General features: G+C 41.5%; 1 protein-coding gene across 7 annotated transcripts in view; it reads left to right on the forward strand.

Moving 5' to 3' along the window:
• The window catches only part of Golga4 (golgin A4), an 88,441-nt gene extending 71,064 nt beyond the window's left edge, over positions 1–17,377 (forward strand). For 5 of the 7 annotated variants that reach the window (XM_028862375.2, XM_028862376.2, XM_037208018.1 and 2 more), the window contains 8 exons: positions 1,024–1,134; positions 3,177–3,197; positions 3,401–3,469; positions 4,337–4,412; positions 6,672–6,775; positions 11,060–11,146; positions 13,250–13,310; positions 16,604–17,377. In XM_028862375.2, coding sequence (XP_028718208.1) covers positions 1,024–1,134; positions 3,177–3,197; positions 3,401–3,469; positions 4,337–4,412; positions 6,672–6,775; positions 11,060–11,146; positions 13,250–13,279 — 498 coding nt within the window. In that variant the 3' untranslated portion in view covers positions 13,280–13,310; positions 16,604–17,377. The remainder of the gene's footprint in view (positions 1–1,023; positions 1,135–3,176; positions 3,198–3,400; positions 3,470–4,336; positions 4,413–6,671; positions 6,776–11,059; positions 11,147–13,249; positions 13,311–16,603) is intronic. The other 2 variants (XM_037208017.1, XM_028862379.2) reach the window with 1 other exon arrangement.
• Positions 17,378–24,195: the final 6,818 nt, after the last annotated feature.

Below are 24,195 nucleotides of genomic sequence, written 5' to 3' on the forward strand. Positions count from 1 at the left end.
GACGGGGCTAGGTCAGCATGTGCCTCGGTGAGGAGACGGCTGAGCACTGGCCAACCCTGAACAGGGTTGTGCTATTTTGTTCCCCATTAGCCTTCTTTACGAGAAAGCATTTAAAATCAGACTTGTGGGTCCTCTGTGCCCAACCATCCGGCTGTTGTTGAGAATGGCGTTCCTCATGTTTCTGACAGTCAGTGTCTCTTAAGTGACACCTGTTGGTGGTGGTTTCCCTCTCACGTCTCACTCAGCCCACACTCATCTTCATACTCGAGCCAGATTGATATTCTAGCTCTAAATGTTCTTTAGCACAAAGCTCTTGCAAGATTTATGGCGGAGGAGGGCCGAGTGCCCTCGGAACAGAACAGAAGGTGATTTGTGTGGCATCATTTCTGAGGAGGACCATGGGGATGAAAACGGCTATAAGTATTTTTTCTTGTTCAGCCTTGTCTATTTTTTGTTGATGTTGTTTATGCAATGTTTTGGGAAAATGGAAGTTGCACTGGTCGCCAGCAGGTTAGGTTAGACAGACTGTTTGTATTATATGTCACTTAACTGCTGACTTGACGTGGAGACGAGTGAAATGTGTGGTGCTAGTAGATAAAGACCAACTCCTGAGTTACACAGCTCCTCCATAGTTGGTGAAGAAAATGAGACCAAAGCATTCCACGCTGCCTGTGCTCCGTCACTTGCCAGTGTGTATGAATATCGCTTTATCTCCTGACACCTGAGACACCACTGTAGAAAGAACCGAACCTTATAGCCCGAGACCTGATCCACCCAGGGTGAGAGGACCGCAGCAGCTCGATGACCTTAGGTGATGGGCAGGGGCATGTTCACAGGAGCCATGGCATCCTGGGAGAGTGAGCAGCACTGGGATGGGATTAACTTGGCTCAGAAAGGTGGCTAGGAGAGCAGAGACAGGAAAGACAGCTCTGCGGCGTGTCTCACCGACTTGGTGAGTGTTCTACACTGCTCCTCCTCGCATGGTTGTAATGTCATTACCACACTGCTGTTTTCATTCTAAAGGCCCGTGAAGAAGAAATGACTGCAAAAGTAAATGACCTACAGACTCAGCTTGAGGAGCTACAGAAGAGATACGAGCACAGGCTAGACCAGCAGGAGAGCGCGGAGGACAATGTGAGAGGACTTTGAGTTTCTTCTTGTAGTTCTTGAAAACACCACCATTTCCACAATCTGGCTCACCTGTTGGCATGCATTCACCTCATTTAATCCTGAGGAGCCCTTTAAGGATGCTGGCTTTTTTTTTTTTTTTCAGTCAGTACGATTGAATCCCAAAGAGCTTAACCAAATGTCCAGCTCTCATGTTAACTGTTGTAGTGGAATTTAAATCCAGGCTCCCACACTCAAAGCCCGAATTTCCTGTTTGTCAGAGCTTCCTGGGCTTTCCACAGACTAGAGCAGAGCACACTGAGCCTTTTTAAAAATGTCTGCTTTTTTGTTTTTTTCTGTTTTTATTTACTCTTTGACAATCGCATACGTGCATGTCGTATATTTCTGTCACTCTCACCCCTCCCTGTCCCCTTAGCCCTTCCTACTCTCACAAGCCCTCCCTTCCCCTCCTGACAAGTCCCCTCCCACTTCATGTCATTTGGTTTGTTTTGTGACCCCCTGAGTTTAACCTTGGACATGGGCATGGGTGTGGGTGTGAAGCAGCCCGTTGAAGCGTGGGTGACCGCTCAGTGGTTACACTGCTGAAGATTGTGGACCACCCCCCGCCAGCGCAGTCACCTGCCTTTGCATGTATTCCATCTGTCTTCTCCTTTATAATGTGTCCTTCCTTAGCTGTAGTGTGGGAACATGATTGTTTTTCAGTCAGTCTCTGCTGGTTCATGTTTCCTTGGCTACTGGACCAGATACAGATCCAATGAGAGGACTGATGTGACAGAAGTGGCCTGTGTCTTTGTTTTTTTTTTTTTTTAAATAATCCCAGTCTTTAATTAAAATTGATGTTCCTTGGCTGCTTGTCCTGCTGTATACTCCAGCAGTTACCCACAAAGCATGTGGGTCCCAGATTGAGAAGCCTGACACTGAAACATTTCTGACAGTTATCCCTTCTCTAGGATGTTCTTTTTTTTCACAGCATTGTCATGGGGCTCTTGGGAAGATGGACAGACACCGTCTGTGACTCTACCTTTAAGAAGATTTCATACAGATTATCAGTTACTGATAACAGCAGTTACAAGGGTCTCCTTACCAGAATTCTGAGATGAAGCCTTTATAAAAAGGCTTTGCCGAGCATCACTTCTTACTAGATACAGCTGTATGAGCACTGAGCAAGCAGAAAGGTCCTTCTCTTCAAGGACAGCCATTAATACCGTTCTGTCTATTTAGCGTGTGATCATGGCTGTGGGCATCCTTGCTATTAAACATTACTTCTATGAAAACACATGTATTTTACTAAAATGAGCTTCAGAGTATCAATCCTGCATCCTGACTACCATAGAGTGTTGATGTGTTGTGAAATTGATATTAGTGCTCTGAGTCCTTTACCTTGTTGCAAAAGAAAGGAGAAAATAATAATTACAAACACATTTGTTCCTTTGTAGTCTCTTAATTCTCCTTGAGCATGCTACTGTGCCTCTAAATGTTTTGATTTTGTTTTTTACTTGAGATGGTAGTCCTGGCACGTTTCCCAGGCTAGTGTGAACGTTCTACTCAAATGGTCCTCCGGTCTCAGCCTCCCAAATAACTGGCATCACACTGATGCAATATTCCTTCTGGACTCTAGATGGTCCTCAGTCAGGTGTACCTGTGCTGAGCTTCATGATCAACAATTTGTAATCAGAGCCCAGCATGAGCCTTGGGGGTTGTGCTTAGAAATGTCCTAAAGGACTTTGAAAGCTCTGACCTGAGTGGTACATGAACATAGTCTTGTGTCCCTTAACCCTGAAGGGTAAAGAATCCAAGAGCTGTCACAGCTTTTCAGCCTCTCCTCTGTTTATGGATGTGTGCATGTGGGCATTACTATAACAAAAATAGACCAGGTTCAAAAAGAAAGGTTTGAAATTGCTTTATTTCAAACCTGCTCACTCTCCTAAGATGGGAAAGCTGGCTTTGTACTATGTTGTCATTTCATAGTGCTGTTTTATTGTTTCTTCTACTTGTTGGTTTTATTGTTTACAATATTATTTGTTTTTGTGTTTCTTTTCCATCTCCAGGTAACAATTATGGAGCTACAGGTAAGATCAGTTCTTCATTGAAGTTTACTCAAGTTAGTACATTTTAGGAACGCCCCCCCCCACCCCACCCGACTCCCTCCTTTGTTAACAAGTTAAGACATAAAGATCCTGTTTCTGTAAAGGAAGTTTTTTTGCAAGTAGCACAGAAACATGTCCTGGATTGATGAAGCACACTCACTCCAATCTGGCGTCTGTTCTTTCAGACACAGCTAGCCCAGAAGACCACACTGATCAGCGAGGCCACGTTAAAGGAGCAGGAGCTGAGAGAGCAGGTACGGACGAGCGCAGCTTCTGGTGATGAGTGCTTGGGTCTCGGCCACTAGGGAACACATGACTTCCTGCTTTCCTAGTTGCTTTGTGTGTAGCCCTAGCTGTCCTAGAACCCACTCTAGACCAAACTGGCGCAGAGATCCTCCTGCCTGAGTGCTGGGACTGACGGAGTACCCACGCCTGAACTTGTGTAGCACTTTTTGCTTGAACATTTGCCGTTCTTCTAGGTAGGAAGGGGTGGAGTTGCTTTCTGTGTTAAAACTTCTTGAGAAACTGCCACTCCGCTTGCCATAGCTTCTGCTCTGTGCACATCAGTGGTTTATAAGGACTCCATTTTCACATCCTTATCAACAAGATTGTTATTATAGCCTCCTGAGAAGGTAGGAAGTGTTTCACTGTGGTGTTAGTTTACATTTTTCTAATGATTAATGGTATCAACCATCTTTTCCTCAACTTTTTGGCCCCTTGTGTCTCTTTCTTCTTTGGAGTGATGTAGTATTTACTAATGTCCTGTGGTTGTTCTGGGGTTGTGTTCTCTGAGGTGTAAGGGCTTACTATGTATTCTGGATGCAAAGTCCTTACAGGTATGTGATTTGCGAATATTTATTCCCATTTTGTAATTTGTCTTCACATTTTTTATGTAATCTTTCAATATAAAAAGGTTTTTATTTTAATAAAATTCAATTTATGTATTTTTCTTTCATTGAGTATGCTTTTAGTTTCTGCCAAAGAAACGTTTTTTTCCATTTTATCTGCATGTAACGTTCCTTCAGCATTAAAGAGAATCTAGTACTTCTTGTATAGCTGCTCTTTTCCTTACATGGGATGTTCATATTAATTTTATGGTATGGTTTGACTATTATTTTTAGATCCATCATTTAGAAGACCGTTTGAAAAGACATGAGAAGACTGTGTGTGCGACAGCTGTGGGGACACCGTACAAAGGTGAGCTGACTTCCGCCATGCCGCCCGTGTGCCTCTGCCACCCATTACCTCACTTGCTTCACCTTTGGTTGTGATGTGTCTTAGTTACTGCTCTGCTGTGCAGAGCACTGTGAGCAAAGCAGCTCATTAAATATAATGTTTAATTGGGACCTTGCTTCCAGTTTTAGAGGGTTAGTGTCCATGACCATCATGTCTGGGAGCATGGGAGCAGGCAGACAGGCAGGCTTGGTGCTGGAGCAGCAGCTGAGAAATTAGATTCTTATCCACAGACAGCAGGCAGAGAGACAGACACTGAGCTTGGCATGATTTTTGAACCGTCAAAGCTTTCTTCCCGGTGACACACCACCTCCAGCAAGGCCACGCCTCCTACTTTTTCCCAAAATAGTTCCACCAACTAGGAACCAAACCTTCAAATGTATAATCCTGTGCGGGGCATTTTCATTCAGACCAGTACACGGTGAGAACACTCGAAATCTAGTCCTGCTGGTTTTTAGTAGTATAATATATCATCACCCCAGTACAGCAGCTGTCTTGAACGTGTTTCTACTCTGACGCTGAAATTTTGTCTCCTTTGAACAATGAACCTCCACTCACCTGACCTCTTGGCCGATGGTAACTACCATCTTACTCTGTTCTTTGAATCTTGCTTGTGTAGATTTCATATGTGAGTCAGATCCTACATTACTTGTCATTCTGCGTCTGGCTTGCTTTGTTTCCTGTAGTGTCATGTAGCTGCATATCTTACATACATAATACTAAATTCTAGTGTCAGACATTGTTTTGTACACATTGCATATATCAGCACATTTAAATGATTAAAAGAATCCAAAAAGTCTGGTGGACTGTGCTCACTGATCTTCTCCATGCTGCTGCTTTTAAGATTTGAGTGATCCCCATCCTATAGGGAGAAATAAAGCATTTCCTGTTCCATGTAAGCTCCTGTGGTACTTCTGTAATAATATAGTCAGCACCTTCATGATGCTGAACCCTTCTGACACTGTGTTACTCATTCTTGTGCCCTCACATTTAACATCCATGTGTGAAGTTTCCAGTGACATTTTGTTTAGATTTGCTTAGCTGGGGAATTTACATGATCTGTTTCTTTTGTTTAGTGTAAGTTTGAGAGTCATCTTGGTTGTAGATTTTATTCCATTAGTTTGGTACATATTTGTACATGTTTCCTATAGTCTACATGTGAAAGATTTTCTATAGGATACACAACTAAGAATAGAATTGACACATCACAGGATGTGAAATTTTTTGGCCCACTGTGGCCTCTCTCCTGCTAATGTGTATCATAGTCCTTCAGTGCTTAGCTGATTTACACTTGATATAATGTTGTCGGGATTTTAATTTTGTTTCTGTTCTTAGTAATAGGTTGAGCATGATTAGATCATATTGTTTGTTCCTCCCTTGTTCTAGCTGTGTGCATTTCTTCCTTTGTGGAATGTCTTATATTCCCGTGTCTTCTAAAGTTAGGTTGTCGTTTTCTTTTTTTATAAGATGTTAAATTTTCTGCTTATTGTATTTGCCTTATTTTATTTTTATTAGCATATTTAATTATGCAAATTAATGAGCTCTCAGGACATTTCCATGTATGCATATAATATACATTTATCATATCCCTAAGAAAGAGCAATAATAAATTATTATTTATACATTACTATTTATTACTACTCTTTCTTAGCCCCCTCTCCGCTTTCTCCCTTCATATACTTAATAGTCTCCTAAGCCCCCAAGTGGCTGGGGTTTCAGTCTTGTGCCACTGCACACAGCTCACATAAAAATATTTGAAAATCGCAATGACACTGATACTTTGCACACTTTCAGGTTTGTTATTTATCTTATGTTTCAAAACTTTTTTAAAATTGGATTTGAACTGATATTGGAGTACTTAAAAAGAAACTAAACATGTTTGAGATACTGAGTGGTTGCTCAAATGAAGATGGTGATGTTAGTTGCTGGGATATCTGCCGCTGTCCACACGCTGTTTAGCAGAGATGCCAGTATTAAGGAGCTTTTACACTGGCCATGTGATCTTAAGAGAAGGATACGGGAAATAAAAATTTTGTGACGGTTCTTATTTTTACTCTATCAAGCGGCTGGGAATGTCCACAGTGTGAATGTGTGGAAAGCGTAGTACAGTGATAGGAAACAATGTCTCTTTCTATTCCCTTCTTGTGTCCTAATGTGTCTGTTTTCTGAGTGACCTGTTACCTGGCTTTGCTTTTGTAATTTTGATTTTATCTTTCTTGACAGGTGGCAATTTGTACCACACTGATGTCTCACTCTTTGGAGAACCTACTGAGTTTGAATATTTGAGAAAAGTGTTGTTTGAATATATGATGGGTCGTGAGACCAAGGTATGGATCCTGCCTGGTGACTTGGTGTGAGACTCCTTTTAACACACTCATTAGATTGTTACACGCAGACAGCATTCATAAAAACGAACTGACTGGCAGTCTTGTTCTGTTTATTAAATACCAACTTAAAAAATACTATTGGATGTTACTAAATACTACTACAATGAAAATTTCATATACAATGGGTTATTTTTAAAAAGTGGCTAGTTTTTGTGTGTGTGTGTGAAAGAGAGAGAGAGGGGGGAGAGAGAGAGAGAGACTTCATATCTTAAAAGTAGGAGAAGCGATTCCATTTTAAGGAGGTTTTACTACCCTGTAGATAGCACTGTGAGTCACCATGCTATAACCATGACAGCGACAGCTAAGGAACATCAGAGACAGTTTAGTCTGTTATAAGTCATTTCTGCATGGGTGAGATATTGATCGTGTTTAAACTACCACCCTGTGCAAGTAGGAACAGTAAGTCAATTTGTTTTCTAGAATGTAGCTCCTACCTAAGACCCTTGGTATAGAGTCTTGCCTTATTTGTGTCCTCTACTGTTTGTTTGTTGTTTGTTTAAAACCTTATGTTCGACATTTGGTAAATATATCTTGAATGGAATTGAATGTTGTTAGGGAATTTCATGAGCTTTTTTATCAGTAAAAGTTTTTGTTGTAGTCAGTTTCTGTTTTTGACACTTGTAGACTCTTCATGGGATTTACATTGTCTTTGTCATGACTGAGATGGCATAATGAACTTTTTGTCCTTGGAAACAGTCAATATTTTGCTGTGTGGCTATGTGCTGAGTCATAGAGATGCTAGGCCAGTTCAGACAGTGATCTGGAAAACATACAGGGAACCAAAACAGAGCAAGGGCATAGACAAGGACCTTAAACAGCACCGCAGGTTTGTAGATTGGAGATGCAGAGAAGTGCCAGGAGCCAGAGGTCATTTGAGTCCTTAGTGTCTGGAGAAATTATGTTTTGTTTATATCAAGCAGGTTTAATTTTGTTGCTTGGTTCTGGATTTGGGTTTTTGAAGCGTGGTCTTGCTGTGTGACCTGCTTTGCCTTCCAGGAGCTGGGATTATAGGCATGTACCACAAGGTCTGGCTACCAAGTCCTTCCAAATAAGAGTTCTGTTAAAGTAATGTGGTCTTGAGCACATGTCACAGAGAGGGGTGCATTAGTTCGTGGTGGTCCGGGGTCCTTTATCCTTCAGGACTTTCACTAGTTTTTCTCTTATCTTAAAGTGACACTGATGAACAACTGCTTTCCCTTACTGCACTCTTATGGAGCTAGAGCAGCAGCCTGAGCTCGGCAGCTTGGGAGATGGTTAACATTACGTGCATGAGCAGTAGGTAGGAGCCTGAGCTTTGAGACTCCTCGCAGGACTGTAGACACTTGGCACACTACAGTTGCAGGGCAAGTGCTGTGACTAACAGACTGCAGCCTTCCTTCATCTACCACACTGGCTACCGCCGCCTGTTGCTCCTGGGGATTGCAGTGCTTGTGAAATGTTGTTTCTAAGTTTAAACCTTGGAAAAGTGACAGAGCCCAAGCCAGATGTCATCTTGTGCTTTCTGAACCTGTGGCTCACTTGAGGTTACAGTGTGGAAGGCAGTGGAGAGCTCTCTCCAGCAGCCTCAGAGGCTCACAGTCTTCATCCGCCCTTGTCTGCATTTGTTGTGATTTTCTGATGAATGACGATAAACAGCCTATAATTCTTCCATCACATTTTACATGGAAACGTTGAAGCTAGTAGTGTTAATCTCCTGTTCATTTATTCATACATGGATGTGGAAGCTGACACCATTCCTGACTCTGGAATTGAACAGTGCTTAGTTCTCAGTTAACCACACTGTGGAGCGGAATGCAGTTAAGGACAGTAAGAGCTTCCCTTGTGTGGCTTCCAGGTATACCAGGCTTTAAACAGGAAGAGGGTTAGGTTTTGATCAGGAAGCTCAGCACTCAATCAGGATGGACAGCAGCTCAGAGAGAAGGCCCAAGAAAATGATGTGTGAGTTCCTTGAGTTGCAAGTTGTCTGGTCCCGCTGAACACTGTATCTGTGAGTTGCAATTGTTCCCAACTAGGACCAGACAGTCTTGAAGGCTAGATGGTCTGAAATATTTTCAAAATTTTATGTGTGTATATCACAGAGGAGATGGCCCCGAACATTACCAACAAGAATGACGCTGATTTTAGAAACATCTTTGGCTGATTTGCTTAGTTTCTGTATATTAACCAAGAACTCAAATTGGAGAGCAGGTTATATTTTAGACTGAGCCAGCCTATGGAGGACTGGGTGGTGTATCAACCTACCATTCTCTTCACGTTCTTTGACTACAGCATTTTTTAGGAGGCAGGTGCCTGAAGAACACTCGTATAGTACACACAGTCTTGTAGGATGGAGCTACTCGCACTGCTTTCTCCTCACGGGTTTTGATCCTCCACTGTTGTGATACTGAAATCTTGTCGGCCTTCCTTTTTGCTCTGTAAGCTTCATTGAAGAGGCATTCCCTGAGGAAACAGCTGAAGAGCTTGCTTATAAATCAGGTGGCTTATTTGAACTTTTCCTTACTTCTCAGGGCCTGAGGATGTGGTTTTTTTCAAAGGTATAGCAAGTACCTGGGCTTCTCCATAAAAGTTTTTTTAGCAAGTGGCGGCTTTATTGAGTGTCAGCTATAGATTCTGGGTCATTGATGAATTTAGGGGTGGATTTTCCATTTAGTGTTGCCTAGAGTGTGAAGAGACAACTAGTCACAGATCACAGTTATATCTTTATAAACATGTTTCCATATGCAATGTGTGGTTTCAGAGTGAATTGTACTTTGGTAGCTTGTGTAATACTGAAATTAAGGAAATGTTCCATATAACTGTGAATTTTAGAATTTTAGATTTTTGGTACCTGGGGAAAATAATCTTTATAAATGGAACACAGAAAGTCGCTTCTCTGTTAACAAAAAGAAAACATTGAAATAGTTACTACTTCTTACTTCTTTTAGCCAGTTCATGACACATACACTTGACCTCTATACTCAAGTTTAGCACACTAGTTTGTGTCCTGTCTAGTATTAAGTGAGAGGTGTTGTCAAATGCCTTTGGAATCCTCCAAGAATGTGACTGTTTTAAATAGCATTTTAGATTTTTTTAAAGCTATTAGAATGGCAAAGGCAAAAACAAGAAAGCTATCTGAAAGTAAAGTCATTGTGTGGGGTTTGCAGCCAGAAATGCTGTCGGTTGATCTGTTAGGTAGAGTTATTAGGAATCACTTATTAGGAATACAGAATGTCTTGCCTCGGCTCTACAGGTAATAGTTTTAAAATGTTAGTTTCTTTCCTTTCTGTTAATTATTGAATGTTTTCTAGTGATATGAATAAAGTTCCAGAAGTTTGGGTTAATAATAGTATGCTGATTTTTTTTCCCACGTTTCCCCAGAACCCCTTGCAGCCTCCATACACACAACCCATTCACAAAGCACACGTAGCCACGAGCACTAGTTCCCTTTTCTGGGATGCTCTACCATGCACTGTAGGAATCCCCAGGAGAGTGTACCACCTGACTTGATGTAAACGCTGATCTCCTTATCCTTCTTACATCATAAGTGACATCTTCTTTCCTCTCTGTCTTCTTCATGACATCTCATCTTGATACACAGTAGGGAGTTTCAGCCTTTGAGGAGAATTTTCCAGGAGCTTTTGGGTGACAGTCTGACTTACGGTATATTTATTCTGATCTGCACAGTTTATGAACTTGTTTTGCAAACCTCCATGTGTAATGTTTTGATTCATCATGTGTTCTACCAAACAAAACATTGTGTTCCTTTAATATGTATTTCCTATTAGGCCAATGTGCTGCATGTCTTGAAAAGTAACTACTAAGCATGTTCATGTCCATGCAGTAGCCCATGTTTATGAGATATATGATGTGATTTAGTTAGAGCTGAACCCTGGGTGGGGGCTTCTAATCTTTGTTATTTAGAGCATATGTTTGGCAATGCATCACTGTAGGTTACTGCAAATATGAGGCTTTTTCAGATGAATTCGTAATGAAGTTTCATCTTAATGAGACGAAGGACTAAGAGCTAGATCCTTGTACAGCTTCATGCTATTGGAAATGCAGACCTCGTAAGGGACGCTCTTGAGTTGAAATGCTAGTACTTCCTTGACTGATAACCTTCACATCATACTTCTTTGTTCGTGGCTTCCATTGAGAGCACTAAAGAATCCCTCAACAGAACATGTCAGACAGTGTGAGACTTCATTACCTTGTGTCTACTAATGTCCTCTTTCCTATCACTTCTAGACCATGGCGAAAGTTATAACCACTGTCTTGAAATTCCCTGATGATCAGGCTCAGAAAATTTTGGAAAGAGAAGATGCCCGGCTGATGGTAAGTTCCAGAAGGAAGGTGTAGGGAGGCAGCTTTCTTGCAGTTTATATTCTGCCTCATTTGTATAAAAGAAATTTAAATGTTTTGAATGTCTTTTGTACTACAACTTAAAAAGTGGCGGTGAATGGACATGAAGAAAATTTAAGCCAGATGTAATGGGGACACTCAAGGGAGAGAGTGGTCTTTCTCAGTAGCATGGACATCTGATGTCACATGTACGATGTGGAGTTCCCAGAGCTTGAGTGCTGATGGGAAGGATGGAGAAGAGTTTGTCCTTTTGCTTCACAGACAGCACAGTGTTCTTTCTTCTATTTTAAAGTATTTTCATGTGCATCGATTCTAAAGAGTTTAATCATCTTTTGGACCAAGATGGCTCAAGAGATAAAGGTAGATAGTGAGCAATACCAAAACCAAAAAACTCTGAAGACAGGACTAAAAAATAGTTAGTTAAGCATATCTAAGAGAAAACATTAGATTCTTTGTCCTTGAGTAAAGCAGTATTCATTCTAGAAAGGGATGAAGCGGAAGCTGGTTCTTGTGTTAATTTTCCTTTGCCCCTGAGACTGACCTGCCCAGGCTTTAAACAAAGCCTCACATCTCTTCACACTTCACTTGCTGAATAAATTCAGTCTGCAGCTACCTACTACTTTAGTTGTTAGAGAATATAGGAAATTGGGAGCTTTGAAGAACTTGGAATCTTTAATTTTAGGGGTAAGTGGTAACTTCCATCCAATCACATATGAATGAAAATAGGCCCCATAGATCATTCAAATGATAAAAATGGGTAGGAATATGAAGTAATTTATGGGTCTGAAGTAGGAGAGATCTTAATATATAAGTTGAAAATTAATCAAATTGATTTGCCCTCCTTTTTTTTTTTTTTTTTTTTTTTTGGTAAGTCTAAAGAGATTGTTGATATTTATAGAGTGACTCAAGATGATTACCTCTATCTTTAAAGGAATTTTATTAATAAAGTATAATGTAGTTGGTTGAAATTGGAACCAAGAAATTCTTTTGTTATAGAGAAGCCTCTTTTTAGGTTTTCCTAAAAGCACATTTTTCTCACTGAAGTACTCCAGACACCAAAGACGTAAATCTCTGGGTCTATTCCCCTAATGACTGCACTAGCAGAGGATTTCCTTTCCTTGTTTGGGAGGGTTTGTCGTCTTCCCTACTCACTCGCTTGTGCTTGGCCCACACTCATCCTCCATGTTGCCTGCTTGTTCTGTGCTTTGTAGAGACTCACACCTAGAGCCCCATGCATGCTGGAGCCCTGCACCACTGAGCCCCATCCTCAGCCTTATGTTTATTCTGGATCAGTCCTTGACCTTGATCATTCTAGTATTGTTGGTCTCACTCCCTTCCATTTGAGTCAGAACCTTTTAAATCTCCTAAGTTAATAAACCATCTTTATAGCATTTTAGGTGAAGTTTTCCATGCATGCCAGGTGGAGTTGGAAAACAAATTCAAATAAGAATGACACATAATGAAAAATAATGCATATGTAAATGTGTGTTTAACTGAGAGAGTAGTTTTAACTGATATTGTTAGACTAAGACTCTATCAGATCACTTTTTAAAATGTTGCAAACAATTCAGAAAAATTACGTAGAAAATCTTTCATAATCTTCAACATCCAGACTGTTTGATCCATGCCAAGATCATCTCTGTTAATAGTGTGGCAAGTGGGGGAACCTGCCGAGAACCCCAGCATTAAGGTGGATGAAGCAGAAGATTCTCAAGTTCAAGGCCATTGTGGGCCACAAAGTGGGAGACTTCCAAAAGTTTGTGGGGGTGGACTGAAATTATGTAAATCAAATTTTAATTTATACTGTAAATCACTTCATAATTCCCTCTCATTTACCTGGCAGTTAAATACACCCTTCGCATGAAGTGCATCTTCAGCATTTAAACTTTTAAATGAAATTGAAAGTAAAAACTCAGGATGGGGGAAGTATTGCATAGTCCTATGCTTTGCCTGATGACCCTCAGTTTGAAAAAACGTTAAGTACTGTCTGTAACTCCATCCACTCCGTATACCTATATAACTATGTACTGTTGGTCTGAAAACTAACCCAATAAGCTTTTCCTCTTGGCTTTGTAGTTTCCTTCACCTCGCAGTGGCATCTTCTGATAACCCTGAGTCTGTGCTTAGTGAGCGTGTGGTGAGTGGAGAGTCACATGTCTGTATCTTTGGGACTGAAATCACGGGTATTGCATGCGATTAACCATTTTGCTGGGATTATTTTCTTTTTAATGAACATGATTATGACATTGGGTTAATGTAATTGCTTTCTGTTGATTCTGTTAAATAGATTGATACATATAGACTAACAGCCACCAAGAATGGCATTTAAAATTACTACAGATTATGAGAAAGAAGTGAAAAATAATTTCTGGATGTGAAATGATGAAATATAGGGTGTACTGTGTTTCAGATTCAAATGGAGAGATGTATTTCACACATCCAGAACCTAAATTACTACAAAGCCTAATTAGAATGATAGTTTGAAAAAAAAATGAAAACTAATAAGGTTGATTAAAATAAAGTTTTATTGCACCTAGGATCACACAGCTTGATGCAAGATAGCACATGTGTTCTGTCAGATGCTCCTAGGCAGCCTAGTTTAATCGAATAATGACTGCTTCTGAAGAACATTTTATTACAATGAAACATAATATCTAAAATGTTTCCCATGATTTACTATTTTCTGCATTTAAAGATTCTCAGCCTTATACAGTATGCATGTCATTCGCTTCATTTAATATTGCCTTAAACATTTCAGGTACACATATACCTCAAACTTGGCCATAATTTTCACAAATAAATTGAATCACAGTGACTAAGACCTGAGTATACTTGATGATGGTTTGTTTCAGTCATGAACAAATGTAGAAGGATGAAGGGTATAAAGGCTGAGACATATCTTTTAAAGAAGGTTTTTAAAATGTTTATTTCATTTAAAAATATTTATTTATTTTTATTGTATGTGTCTGTATGTTTGTCTACATGCATGTGTACCACAGAGGCCAGAAGAAGGCATTTGATTCCCTGGAATTGTAGTTACATGGTGGTTGTGAATGCAGTGTGGATATTGAAACCCAAACCTGGGTCCTCTATAAGAGCAGCTAGTGCTTTTAAACTGTGGAGAATGTCTCCAGCCCCACTGTTTTTTAAAGGGTTTTTGTTGTTGTTGTTGTTGTTTGTTTTTTTAACTGCCTGCATTGAGTTTCCTTTTGATTTTCATATCTTATCATTTAATTTGCTTGCATGGTTATTCAGAGCTGTCTCATTCCTGTCTCCATTACAGTGACTGGCAGTGCAGAACACGGTTTTATTAGGTGGCTGTAATAAGCCTGGGGGACGGCTTATGGAATCACCTTCAGAGGCAGACAGAAATATAACAGGGGCAGAGGCACTTCTGTTCAGAATGGCAGGTCTTGGCCTTCCCACAGTATGCCCACCTGTCCTCCAAAAGTCCCTTTGACAGCACTTTACCATAAGCGAGGCTGCGGAAGCAAGGGTTAGTGCTGCTGGGAGTGGGGTAGGCAGGGAAGCGAGTCAAGACTATCCTGCCTGTCTCCTGGCAGTAGGCAGGTCAGGCATTGACCAGTAATGACCTCTGTTTTGGTTTTGGTTTTTAGACAGGGTTTCTCTGTGTAACCTAGGCTGGGATCTTCCTGCCTCAGCCTCCCTAATGATGGGATTACAGGCATATGCCATGAGGCCTGGCTGGAATGACCTTTATTTTGCTGAGTGGCCTCTATTCTGATGTCAGAGATTAGATTTAAATAGAGTAGATCTAGCCATACAGTCTTTGGGAGACAATTTTCAAAGGGAGTCTTCTAAAACCTCTCAAGTGGAAGTCTCAGTTAGCATGACCTGTGGCTCCTGTTGAGGGCAAAGATGGCTTCAGCATTCACCAGACACTGAGGAAAGCGGGACGAGGAGACCAGATTACAGACAATCTCATGGACATTTGAAAGTAACTTGTTACTTCAGAGACTAAAATCCATGCTGGGAGCTTTTAGTAAAAAACAGTAAGCTTATGAGACTTGAATGGCTGTGAGTGTGAGATCTACCTGGTAAGTCACGTAGTAGTGTGGCACTCACAGGGTGCTGCAGATAGCTGCTCTCTCACCCTGGAAATGCCTGTCTCAGCATTTCTGCTAACTGATTGATTGTCCAGTCAGCTTTTGCGTTGAAACATTTCAGACCTAAGCTTTGCAAAAATAATTGAGTGAATGCCCAAGTCCGCCATTACTTTCCAGTTTCGAACATTTTGTGAAATTTTCTCCCAGTTCTCACTCTTGGTTTCCCTCCATATATTTATTTCTCCCTTTTGTAACATTGGCAGTTTACTGTAAATATCATGCTTACAAACGTTTGACAGTACAGATACAAATGAGCAGAGGTATTTTTAAGATTACACAGTAAGATTATCACACTCAATAAATTTAATGCTAAGATAATACTAATATTATTGATATTATGTATAATATTCAATTTTTCCATTTTTTGAATGAGCTCTCATAAATGGTTAAAACCCCAGGCTCCACAGAGCATCCATTGCATCAAGTAGCTGTGTTTTCTGAGTCTCTTTTAAACTGAAGGTCTTGGTCTTTTTGCTTTCATGACATTCTGTTGTGCCACTTAGTTGAATTGAATTTTGTTTCTGAGAGGTGTTTGTGCCAAGGTTTCAAAGTAATAACTGAAAAGGAGTAACCTTAGCAGGATTTTCACATCTCTCCCTTCGGTTCTCGGGCCAGCAGTTGAGGTAGCATATAAACAGACACTCAGGACACCTTAACATTTCCCTCCACTGAATGTGAATGACACTTTGTCTCTTCTACTTAACCTTACTTGGAAATTTATTTCTCTAATGTTTTAAACAGCAAACTCAATCTGAGTCCTAGCATGTAGCATTTTAATCCAGGAGACTCTTAGGAAGACTCTGGGTTTGTGTCTCAGCATTTTTTAAGTTTTGATCTTTAGGTGAAGCTTTTACACCACAATGCCATGTGTCTTTTCTTTCTGCCATGCATATCATGCTGAGAGAATTGCAGGATGTAGGGAAAGTGGGACCACCTTCTACCCTGAAGCACAGTTTGAAGAGCGCTGTCTCTGGGGCTCTCCACCCAGTGCAGGTGGTGCTCTGGGTGGCTTTCCTCAGGGCTCAGTAGCACTGGATTCATGGTCAGGGTCTCAGCTTCAAAGTCTACACCTAAATTCTGTTCGCTGGGATGGCTCAATCAGTATAAATTACTCTTAACAGCAGTTTCTAGAAAATTCCATTAGAAATCAATATTTGAAATGTTTTTACTTTTTTAATGTCATCCCTAAAGTATTAATTTATTTTACCTTGAAAAAACAAAATAATTCTCACAAAAAAGTTGGCTATAAAAGCTTGTTTGTTTATTTTTCTTATCTCACCTCAATTTCCTTTCTGTTTTTCAGTCATGGCTCCGAACTTCATCTTGAAGAAATGGGGAGAGTGATGTTGGGCAACTGCTGCCTGGCAACTGTCCGTGCCTCCTGTTTTTGGAGAAAGGCCTGCCGTTATGGCCATTTTATCATGGAGACAGGTCTTACCTGGCCCACAGATGCACTGCTCTTGAAGCAGATGTGTTGTCATGGAGACGGGCCTTACCTGGCCCACAGATGCACTGCTCTTGAAGCAGATGTGTTGTCATGGAGACGGGTCTTACCCTGGCCCACAGATGCACTGCTCTTGAAGCAGATGTTCTTGGTGGAGAATGGTGATGATTTTGTTCTTTTTCATCAGTTTTCTCGTGGAAGTTTTCTGTGGTTTAGAGGCTCTTCTGACTGGCCTGGCCACTCGGTGTCTCTTTCTTCTGTTCTTTCCTCTCTTTTTAAAGAACTGCCTGTCTTCCTTATTTATTTTAGGGTGATTTCTCTTTCTTCAGAAGACTTGTGCAATATATTTTGAGGTGAAATTTAGTGGATTTTTTTCTGATAAATTAGAGAATTTAACTGACTGTTTCCCATATTGATTTTTGGATATTTGCTAAAACCTAATTCTTTAAGCTATGATAAGTCCCAAATGGCAGCACCTCATGTTTACCTAGCTTTTATACTTATATTATTTTTCAGAGGAAAAAATACTACTGTAAATTGTAAATAGTCAATACATAATCCTATTGAATGCAGATTTGTGACTGTTGGCCATATTATCTCAGAGGATCAGATAAATAAAGTTTATTTCCTATATAATATTTCTCGTGCTTCTTCTGAGGTTGAAATCACTTCAAGCTAGTTAAACATCCATGTTTCAGCTGAAGTGAATGTAGAGATACTATCGGGAGAGCTCATCAGGGAACATTAGGAGAAAGGTTTGTGTGTGTGTCTGGCATTAACATGGGCAATGAGAAAGGAGACATGGACACCCCCTCTGGTGTGTTACAGGAGGCTCTGCAGACTCTGGAGGTCACTGATTCTTCTTAAGTGTAACGAGAGAGAAGATTCTGGACACCAAGCCGTGGGAACTGCTAAGAAGGATTCCTATACCCTTCATGTTCTGGGGACACAGTGGTCAGTCAGACTCTTAGGTCTGTAGAGCGTCTACCTAATGTTGAACCTCGGTTATGCAGCCCGTTTGTAGCTTTGCTGGGGGTTCTTGCACTAGGATGAAGGGTGCAAGCTCTGTGGAGGAGGGGAATGGGGCCACCCACACCCTACAGCTGTCTGCTCAGTGTTCTTTAGAGAGAAGACAGGAAACCACCCCACCACCCACCACCCCCGCCGCCGCCGCCGCCTCTTATTTAATTGGCACAATTGTGTCCCACTGAAGGTTCTGTAATAAGTAATATGACTTATCTTTTTGATGCCTCTTTCCAGGGTAGAAGTGATAGCCTCTTCTGTGTAGTCAGTGCAGCTTGTCATTTCTCTGTGACCCATTCGTGGAGATGCCCAATATAAAAGAGCAGGGGTCGGTGTTAATCCTGAGATTCGCCAGAAAAAAACAGTTCCATCATTTTGGCTGAATTTAAGAAAGTTTTTATTAAAATATTAAATATTGACCAAGATGGGATTTGGTCAGGACCACCATCTGGAAACTTTCCAGTTGTGTGGCCTCGAGATATGTGTTGGCAGGGCTTATATGAGCAAAACCCATAGGCCACTGTAATTTCCCATGAGGCTTTGTGGTTATTTTCTAAGAACTCCAACTCCCATAATTCTAGGATGTTACCTAGTCTTTGGGCAGGTGGGGCTTACAGGTTAACTTCAGGTCTAACATCAACTGGCAAAAATTTTCTATAAAAGGGCCATATAGTGAGCATATTTGGTCCCAGATGCTGTGTGTATCAGTAGCTGGAGGGCCAGCCTCCAGCTACCCAGGGTATGCAAAAAAACCCATGAGTGCAGCGAGGACTTAGGAAAAGTTCTCATCTATCTGAGGGCTAGACTTTTCTCTCTCTGAGGGGGAGAATAAGGAAACACATACACTTTCTGATGGTAACTTTCTCTTTTACTTCATCTCTGTCTCCACATAGTTACATTCTACACTGTTACATTCTCCATACAGTCTCCACACAGCCACACACCTCTTTTGCAGTTACATCTCTTTTCTGTGCAGCTTCATTTTTCTTGTCTCCACAGTTACAGTTCTCCACACAGCCACAGCTATGTTTCATTACATAGCTCTCTCACCACACAGCCACATCTCTTCCTGCACAGCCGTAGATTTCTATACACAGTTTTATCTTTTTTATATGGCTCCACATCTCTTCTATACATGTTTCTTCTCTCTACCCTGCTACATTCCTTTACACACTACCAGATCATTCACTCACTCTTTACTCACTCACTCACTCATTCTCCTCTACACACACATCTCTCCCCTACATCTCTTTTCTATATAGTTACAGAAGCTCTCTCTTCTACAAACCTACTTGTCTTCTACCCAGCTCTCTGTACACATCTTCTTCTCTCAGCACAGACGCGCGCGCACACACACACACACACACACACACACTCTTTCACCTCTACCCAGGTATTTATACAGACAACATCTCAAATCTCTTTCTGAAAATCTCTCTTGCTCTCTCTCCTGTCTAGCTACTCATCCTCCCTCCTCAGCTCCCTCTGCACACACACTCACACACTCACACATTCTCTCCTCCTTCTCCTCTCACAGCCAAATTCTGTTACATTTTCAGGGTCTGACCCATGGTAAGTCATACAGTTTTTCTCAGGCTAAGAATGTCATGCTGACCGGCCAGTGAATAATGCTTGGCCATGCACCCAGCTCTTTCCCAGACAGAGAATGACATTGAAATTCAGGACTTAACAATAACAGTAGTTGGCTGAACCTTGAGTGGTTGGGGTACACGCAAAAAGAGAATTACTGCAGGGGGTTATGTCTGCCAAAATTGCTTCAGTTCTGACCTTGATTCAGTAATAAACATCTGGAACTTATGTTTGTGTATTCTCTGCGGGGGCAGCTAGTCTATTTTAAATTTGTTCTGAAATCTAAAATTAGCTGTCTTTGTGACTAAGAATACTGTTACTTTCCTCTGTCAGTAAAGAAAAATATTCTAGAAGTATTAGGATTATAGAGCTTAAGCAGAAATCATCTTCCTGACCATCCACATCAGTATGTCTGCCCATAGATGTAAAACACACTACCAGTGGACTGTGGAAAGACCCCCACAGCTGTTCTTTTTAGGGAGGTAAGTGGTAGCCCATGAGAAAGTTACAGACAGAAACAACTGGTCATTTACAGTCAGTGACTCCATGGCCTTGCCAGGTGGGGCTCCCCATCCGGTGGTCGACCTGTTAAATACTAGTTGTCACCTGGTGTATACACCCACATCCTCCTGCTCATGTACTTGTGTATTGTAACTTCATAACTCTTTCCTTGTAGTCAGAAGCAACCACAGATAATTTTTTTAAGATTTATTTACTTATATTTGCATGTATGTCTGCACGTCAGAAGGGGGCACCAGATCTCATTACAGATGGTTGTGAGCCACCACGTGGTTGCTGAGAATTGAACTCAGGACCTCTGGAAGAGTAGCCAGTGCTCTTGACCTCTGAGCCATCCCTCCAGCCTCACAGATAATTCTTAAATGAGTGAATATAGTGTGATTCAATAAAACTTTATTTTTTATTAAATATTTAATGTTCATATGTGCATAAATGCATTTGGATGTTTTACCTCCCCATTCTCTTCCCCTTTCCCCCCAGCATCATGTGCTCCTCTTTTTAAAATTACTAAATTTAGTACCCACTGAGTCCATTTAGTGCTGCTTGCATGTGCGTGGATATGGGACCATCTTCTGGAACATAGGAAGCCAGCCTCTCAGGACCCACATCCATTTCCCAGCCATCAACTGCCAGTAGCAGCACCCCAGTTCGAGGTGGAACTTCACGCACCCCTCCCCCATCCGGGCTGGGCTCTTGGCTGGCTTGTGAAGTATTTATCTAAATTGTTCTATTATCAATAAAAACTCAAGAGACAGATATTAGCATAAAACCTTGACAGATCAAAAAGCAGTGGAGAACCACCAGATGACCGTCTCCATGTTTCCCAGATCAGAAGGCCCAGCAAATCTTTCTAAGCCCCTCCCTACTCTTTCCCGTGGCTCTCTCTTGTATCATATGTGTCCTCCAAAATCTCTGGCTAATTCTGGTCAGTTAGTTGTTGACTCCACCCCTGATTCAAGGTTAACTTTATTAACAGTCTTGGAGTGTCACAGTGCCGTCAAATATCTCCCCACAGGCTTAATCTTGGCCAAGTCTTGTGCTTATAGCCCAGGCTTTGTGAGCTCATGGGTGCACCTGTGTTGTCATGTCTTGCAAGTACTTTGTAAAATGACATTTTCAAAGCAGGTATCAGGAGGTGGAGAGCTAGCTCAGCAGTTAAGAGTATTTTCTACTCTTGCAGAGGACATGGGTTCAGTTCCCAGCTCCCACTTAGTGGCTCTCAACCATCTGTAACTAGTTCCAGGGGATCTGACACCCTCTTCTGACCTCCATGGATACCAGGTATACATATGATGCACATACACACATGCAGACAAAACATTCATACACAAAAAATAAATCTTAAAAATTCTTTGTTTGTTGGTTTGGTTTGGTTTGGTTTTTTTTTTTCAGACAGGGTTTCTCTGTGTAGTTTTGGTGCCTGTCCTGGATCTTGCTCTGTAGACCAGGCTAGCCTCAAACTCACAGCGATCCACCTGGCTCTGCCTCCCGAGAACTAGGATTAAAGGTGTGCACCACTACCGCCCGGCAAAATATTCTTTTAAGCAGGTATTGGTTCTAGGATATAGTTTCCCAGCTCCCCAGAAAGCAGTCAAGCTGGGCTTTAAGCATGGAAAGGAATAACAGTTAAACTGCAGAGGTTGCTTGCATTCTTCAGTGACTCCCAGTAGCATGGTCTCAGCTTGCTTTGTCCAGTGGGAAGCTGAGCATTTGGTTGTGCTTCATGCCAGCACCTTGGTTCCAGGTGAGAACTTTCAACAACTGTTTCTGATTAGAAGTTGGGGGATGCCAGACTTTTCTCAGTGGTAGTTACAGGACATGTTGACACCACAGGTGGTGTAAGCTGGGATGCTTTGTCTTACAAAAGTGTATAATGGCTGCAGGTAAGCTGTAGACCACAAAGAAGAAGCTGTCACCTCAGGGTTCATTCCAGACCCAGCTCAAGCCCAGCTGTCCCCAAGAGATTGTGATTGTGATATGCAAAAACATCTGCTGCCAAGAAATTAGCGTTTAGTGTTGAAAGGTGTTAGAATCCATTCTGTTGATACTTCGGCACAACTTTTACTTGCAATAATTTGTGGTTACTATTTTTTATGTAGGTGCATGTGAATCTTGGTAGAGAGTGACCTTGTTATTGGTTACTGTTAGAAATTGAATTCAGCCTTTCAAAATTACAGGATGAGAACATTAGTTTTTATTTTATGATGTGTATATGTTAGTCTTTTAAAGACAGTTTTTTAGTGTTACTTTATGTGTGTTCATGCATCATGATAATGAGTCAGGATGCATGCCATGGCTCATGTACAGAGATCACAGCACAACTTTGTGGAGTCATTACCCTCCATCCACTTTGATGTGGTCCCGGAGATGGACTCCGGTCGACAGGCTTGCATGGCCAGCACCTTCACCCCGGAGCCATCTTGCGGACTCCATAGCCTCTTTTCATGTGGTGCTGGGAATAAACCCAGCCCTTCATGAATGCTAGGCAAACACTCTGGTGTTTTTGTTTGTTCGTTTGTGTTGTTTTGCTTTATTTTTGTGTTTTGTCGTTCCCCTTTCAAAAACCTTTGGACTTTAAAACCAGCCTGTCTGTAAAAGTGAGCGTGTCTCTTCCTGCTACAGGACCAGAAAGAGGCATGGTTTCAGCTTGTTCATCCTCTGCAGCAAGGTGGAGGAGAGTAGGCTGCTCCGAAAACATTTCTAATGTTGAAAGAAATTGAGGGTCATTGTAAACGGTATTTCTACTTTGGAAATTCAGGACATTTGAAAAGCCAGCTGCAGTGATGCACGGCTGTGACCCAGCTACTCAGGAGGCTGTACCAGCACAAGGCTAAGCATGGCAGTATAGCAAGACCCACTGTCCTCTAGAATGCCCTACCAGGAAGTCATTAGTATGTTGATTCATAGGAATATTTCCCCAATATGTGATTAGAAAGATGGAAGAATAGACTCTGTGTGTGTGTGTGTGTGTGTGTGTGTGTGTGTGTGTGTGTGTGTGTGTAAAGCCATTTGTAAATCTATTGAAAGTCATTAAAACTTAGTTCAAACTGTCTTTACTCTTGGGGCATTTCATTCAGAGGCTCTGCTGCTGTGTAACCGTCTCTCAGCTGTCGAATGGGTTATTTTTGTGCTTGCATTAAGTATACCATGATGAACTTACTTGGACTGTTGGAGAAAACAGTTCAGGATAACCAGTCTACCCCAGTAGCCTATGCTGCCAAAGTGGGTACACTTCAAATCTCTTTGTGCCACATTTGTCTAGCACAGGCCCCTAGCATTCCAAAGCTGATTCTTAAGTGGACATTCTGAGTCACTGCCTTTTTAGACCTCACCCTATGGCTTGTTTGCTGGAACTATGTGTACCCTATTGCTTGCTGCCTGGGTGCAGGAGTCTGGGGAGGATGACCCTGATCCAGACAAAGTGGCCTTACCAAAGTGGCCTCCAGCTTTGAAGGGCTGGAGGTGATTTACGCACATCTCAAGCATACACCATGGTGGTGGCAGGCGAGGACAACAGGGGAGGAATAGCACACCTTCTGGCTTTGAGCCACATTGCTTTTGTGCAAACAGTGTCCCCACCTTAATTTAGAACATCGTTAGTTGGGTTTTTGTTTTTTAGAAATATTCAATCTTGAACACTTAATGATAATACTTAGTAAGCAATATAGGCATTTAAAGTTTTAATTTTTATGTAAGCATTCAGAATAATGGGTTTCCTTGTACATGGACGTTTAGAAGGTTAACAAAACAAACAGCCTGAATCATTTTCCAGTTAGTTGGTGGGGCTGGAGAGATGGCTCAGCGGCTAAGCACACTTGCCACTTTTGGAGAGGACTGGAGTTTGGTTCCCAGCACTCATATAAGGCCGCTCGTAGCTACCTGTAACTCCCGCTCCAGGCATCCCACACCCCCTTCTGGCCTCTGTTGGTACCACACACAAGTGCATATGTGCACACAGGTTTTGAAGTTGTCTGCCTTGTTACAGTGGGAAGGCATCTGTCTGCCCCTCTTCCAGATGGGGCAGCTTCTCCTTTAAAGAAGTAACTTGTTTAATCTATAAACACTGGAGAGTGGAGTTGTACTTAGTGGGAGGAAGAGGCAAAGCACGTGTATCCTGTTTTCTTAAAGGCAGGAGTTTCCTATAGAGACTGCTGTGTTCCAGGGAGTCATCTTAGAAGCCTAGAAGTTTTTTTTAATCCTAAAAGTGAGCTAACAAGCTAGCTATATCCTTGCAGAAGGATTTGGTTGTCTGATGCTGCCACACTGACAAAGTTAGAGCTAGCCTAGCCATCAGTACTATCAGAAATCTGAGGATAATA

Source organism: Peromyscus leucopus, chromosome 7, assembly GCF_004664715.2.
Source record: "Peromyscus leucopus breed LL Stock chromosome 7, UCI_PerLeu_2.1, whole genome shotgun sequence".
NCBI classification, from domain to species: Eukaryota; Metazoa; Chordata; class Mammalia; order Rodentia; family Cricetidae; genus Peromyscus; species Peromyscus leucopus.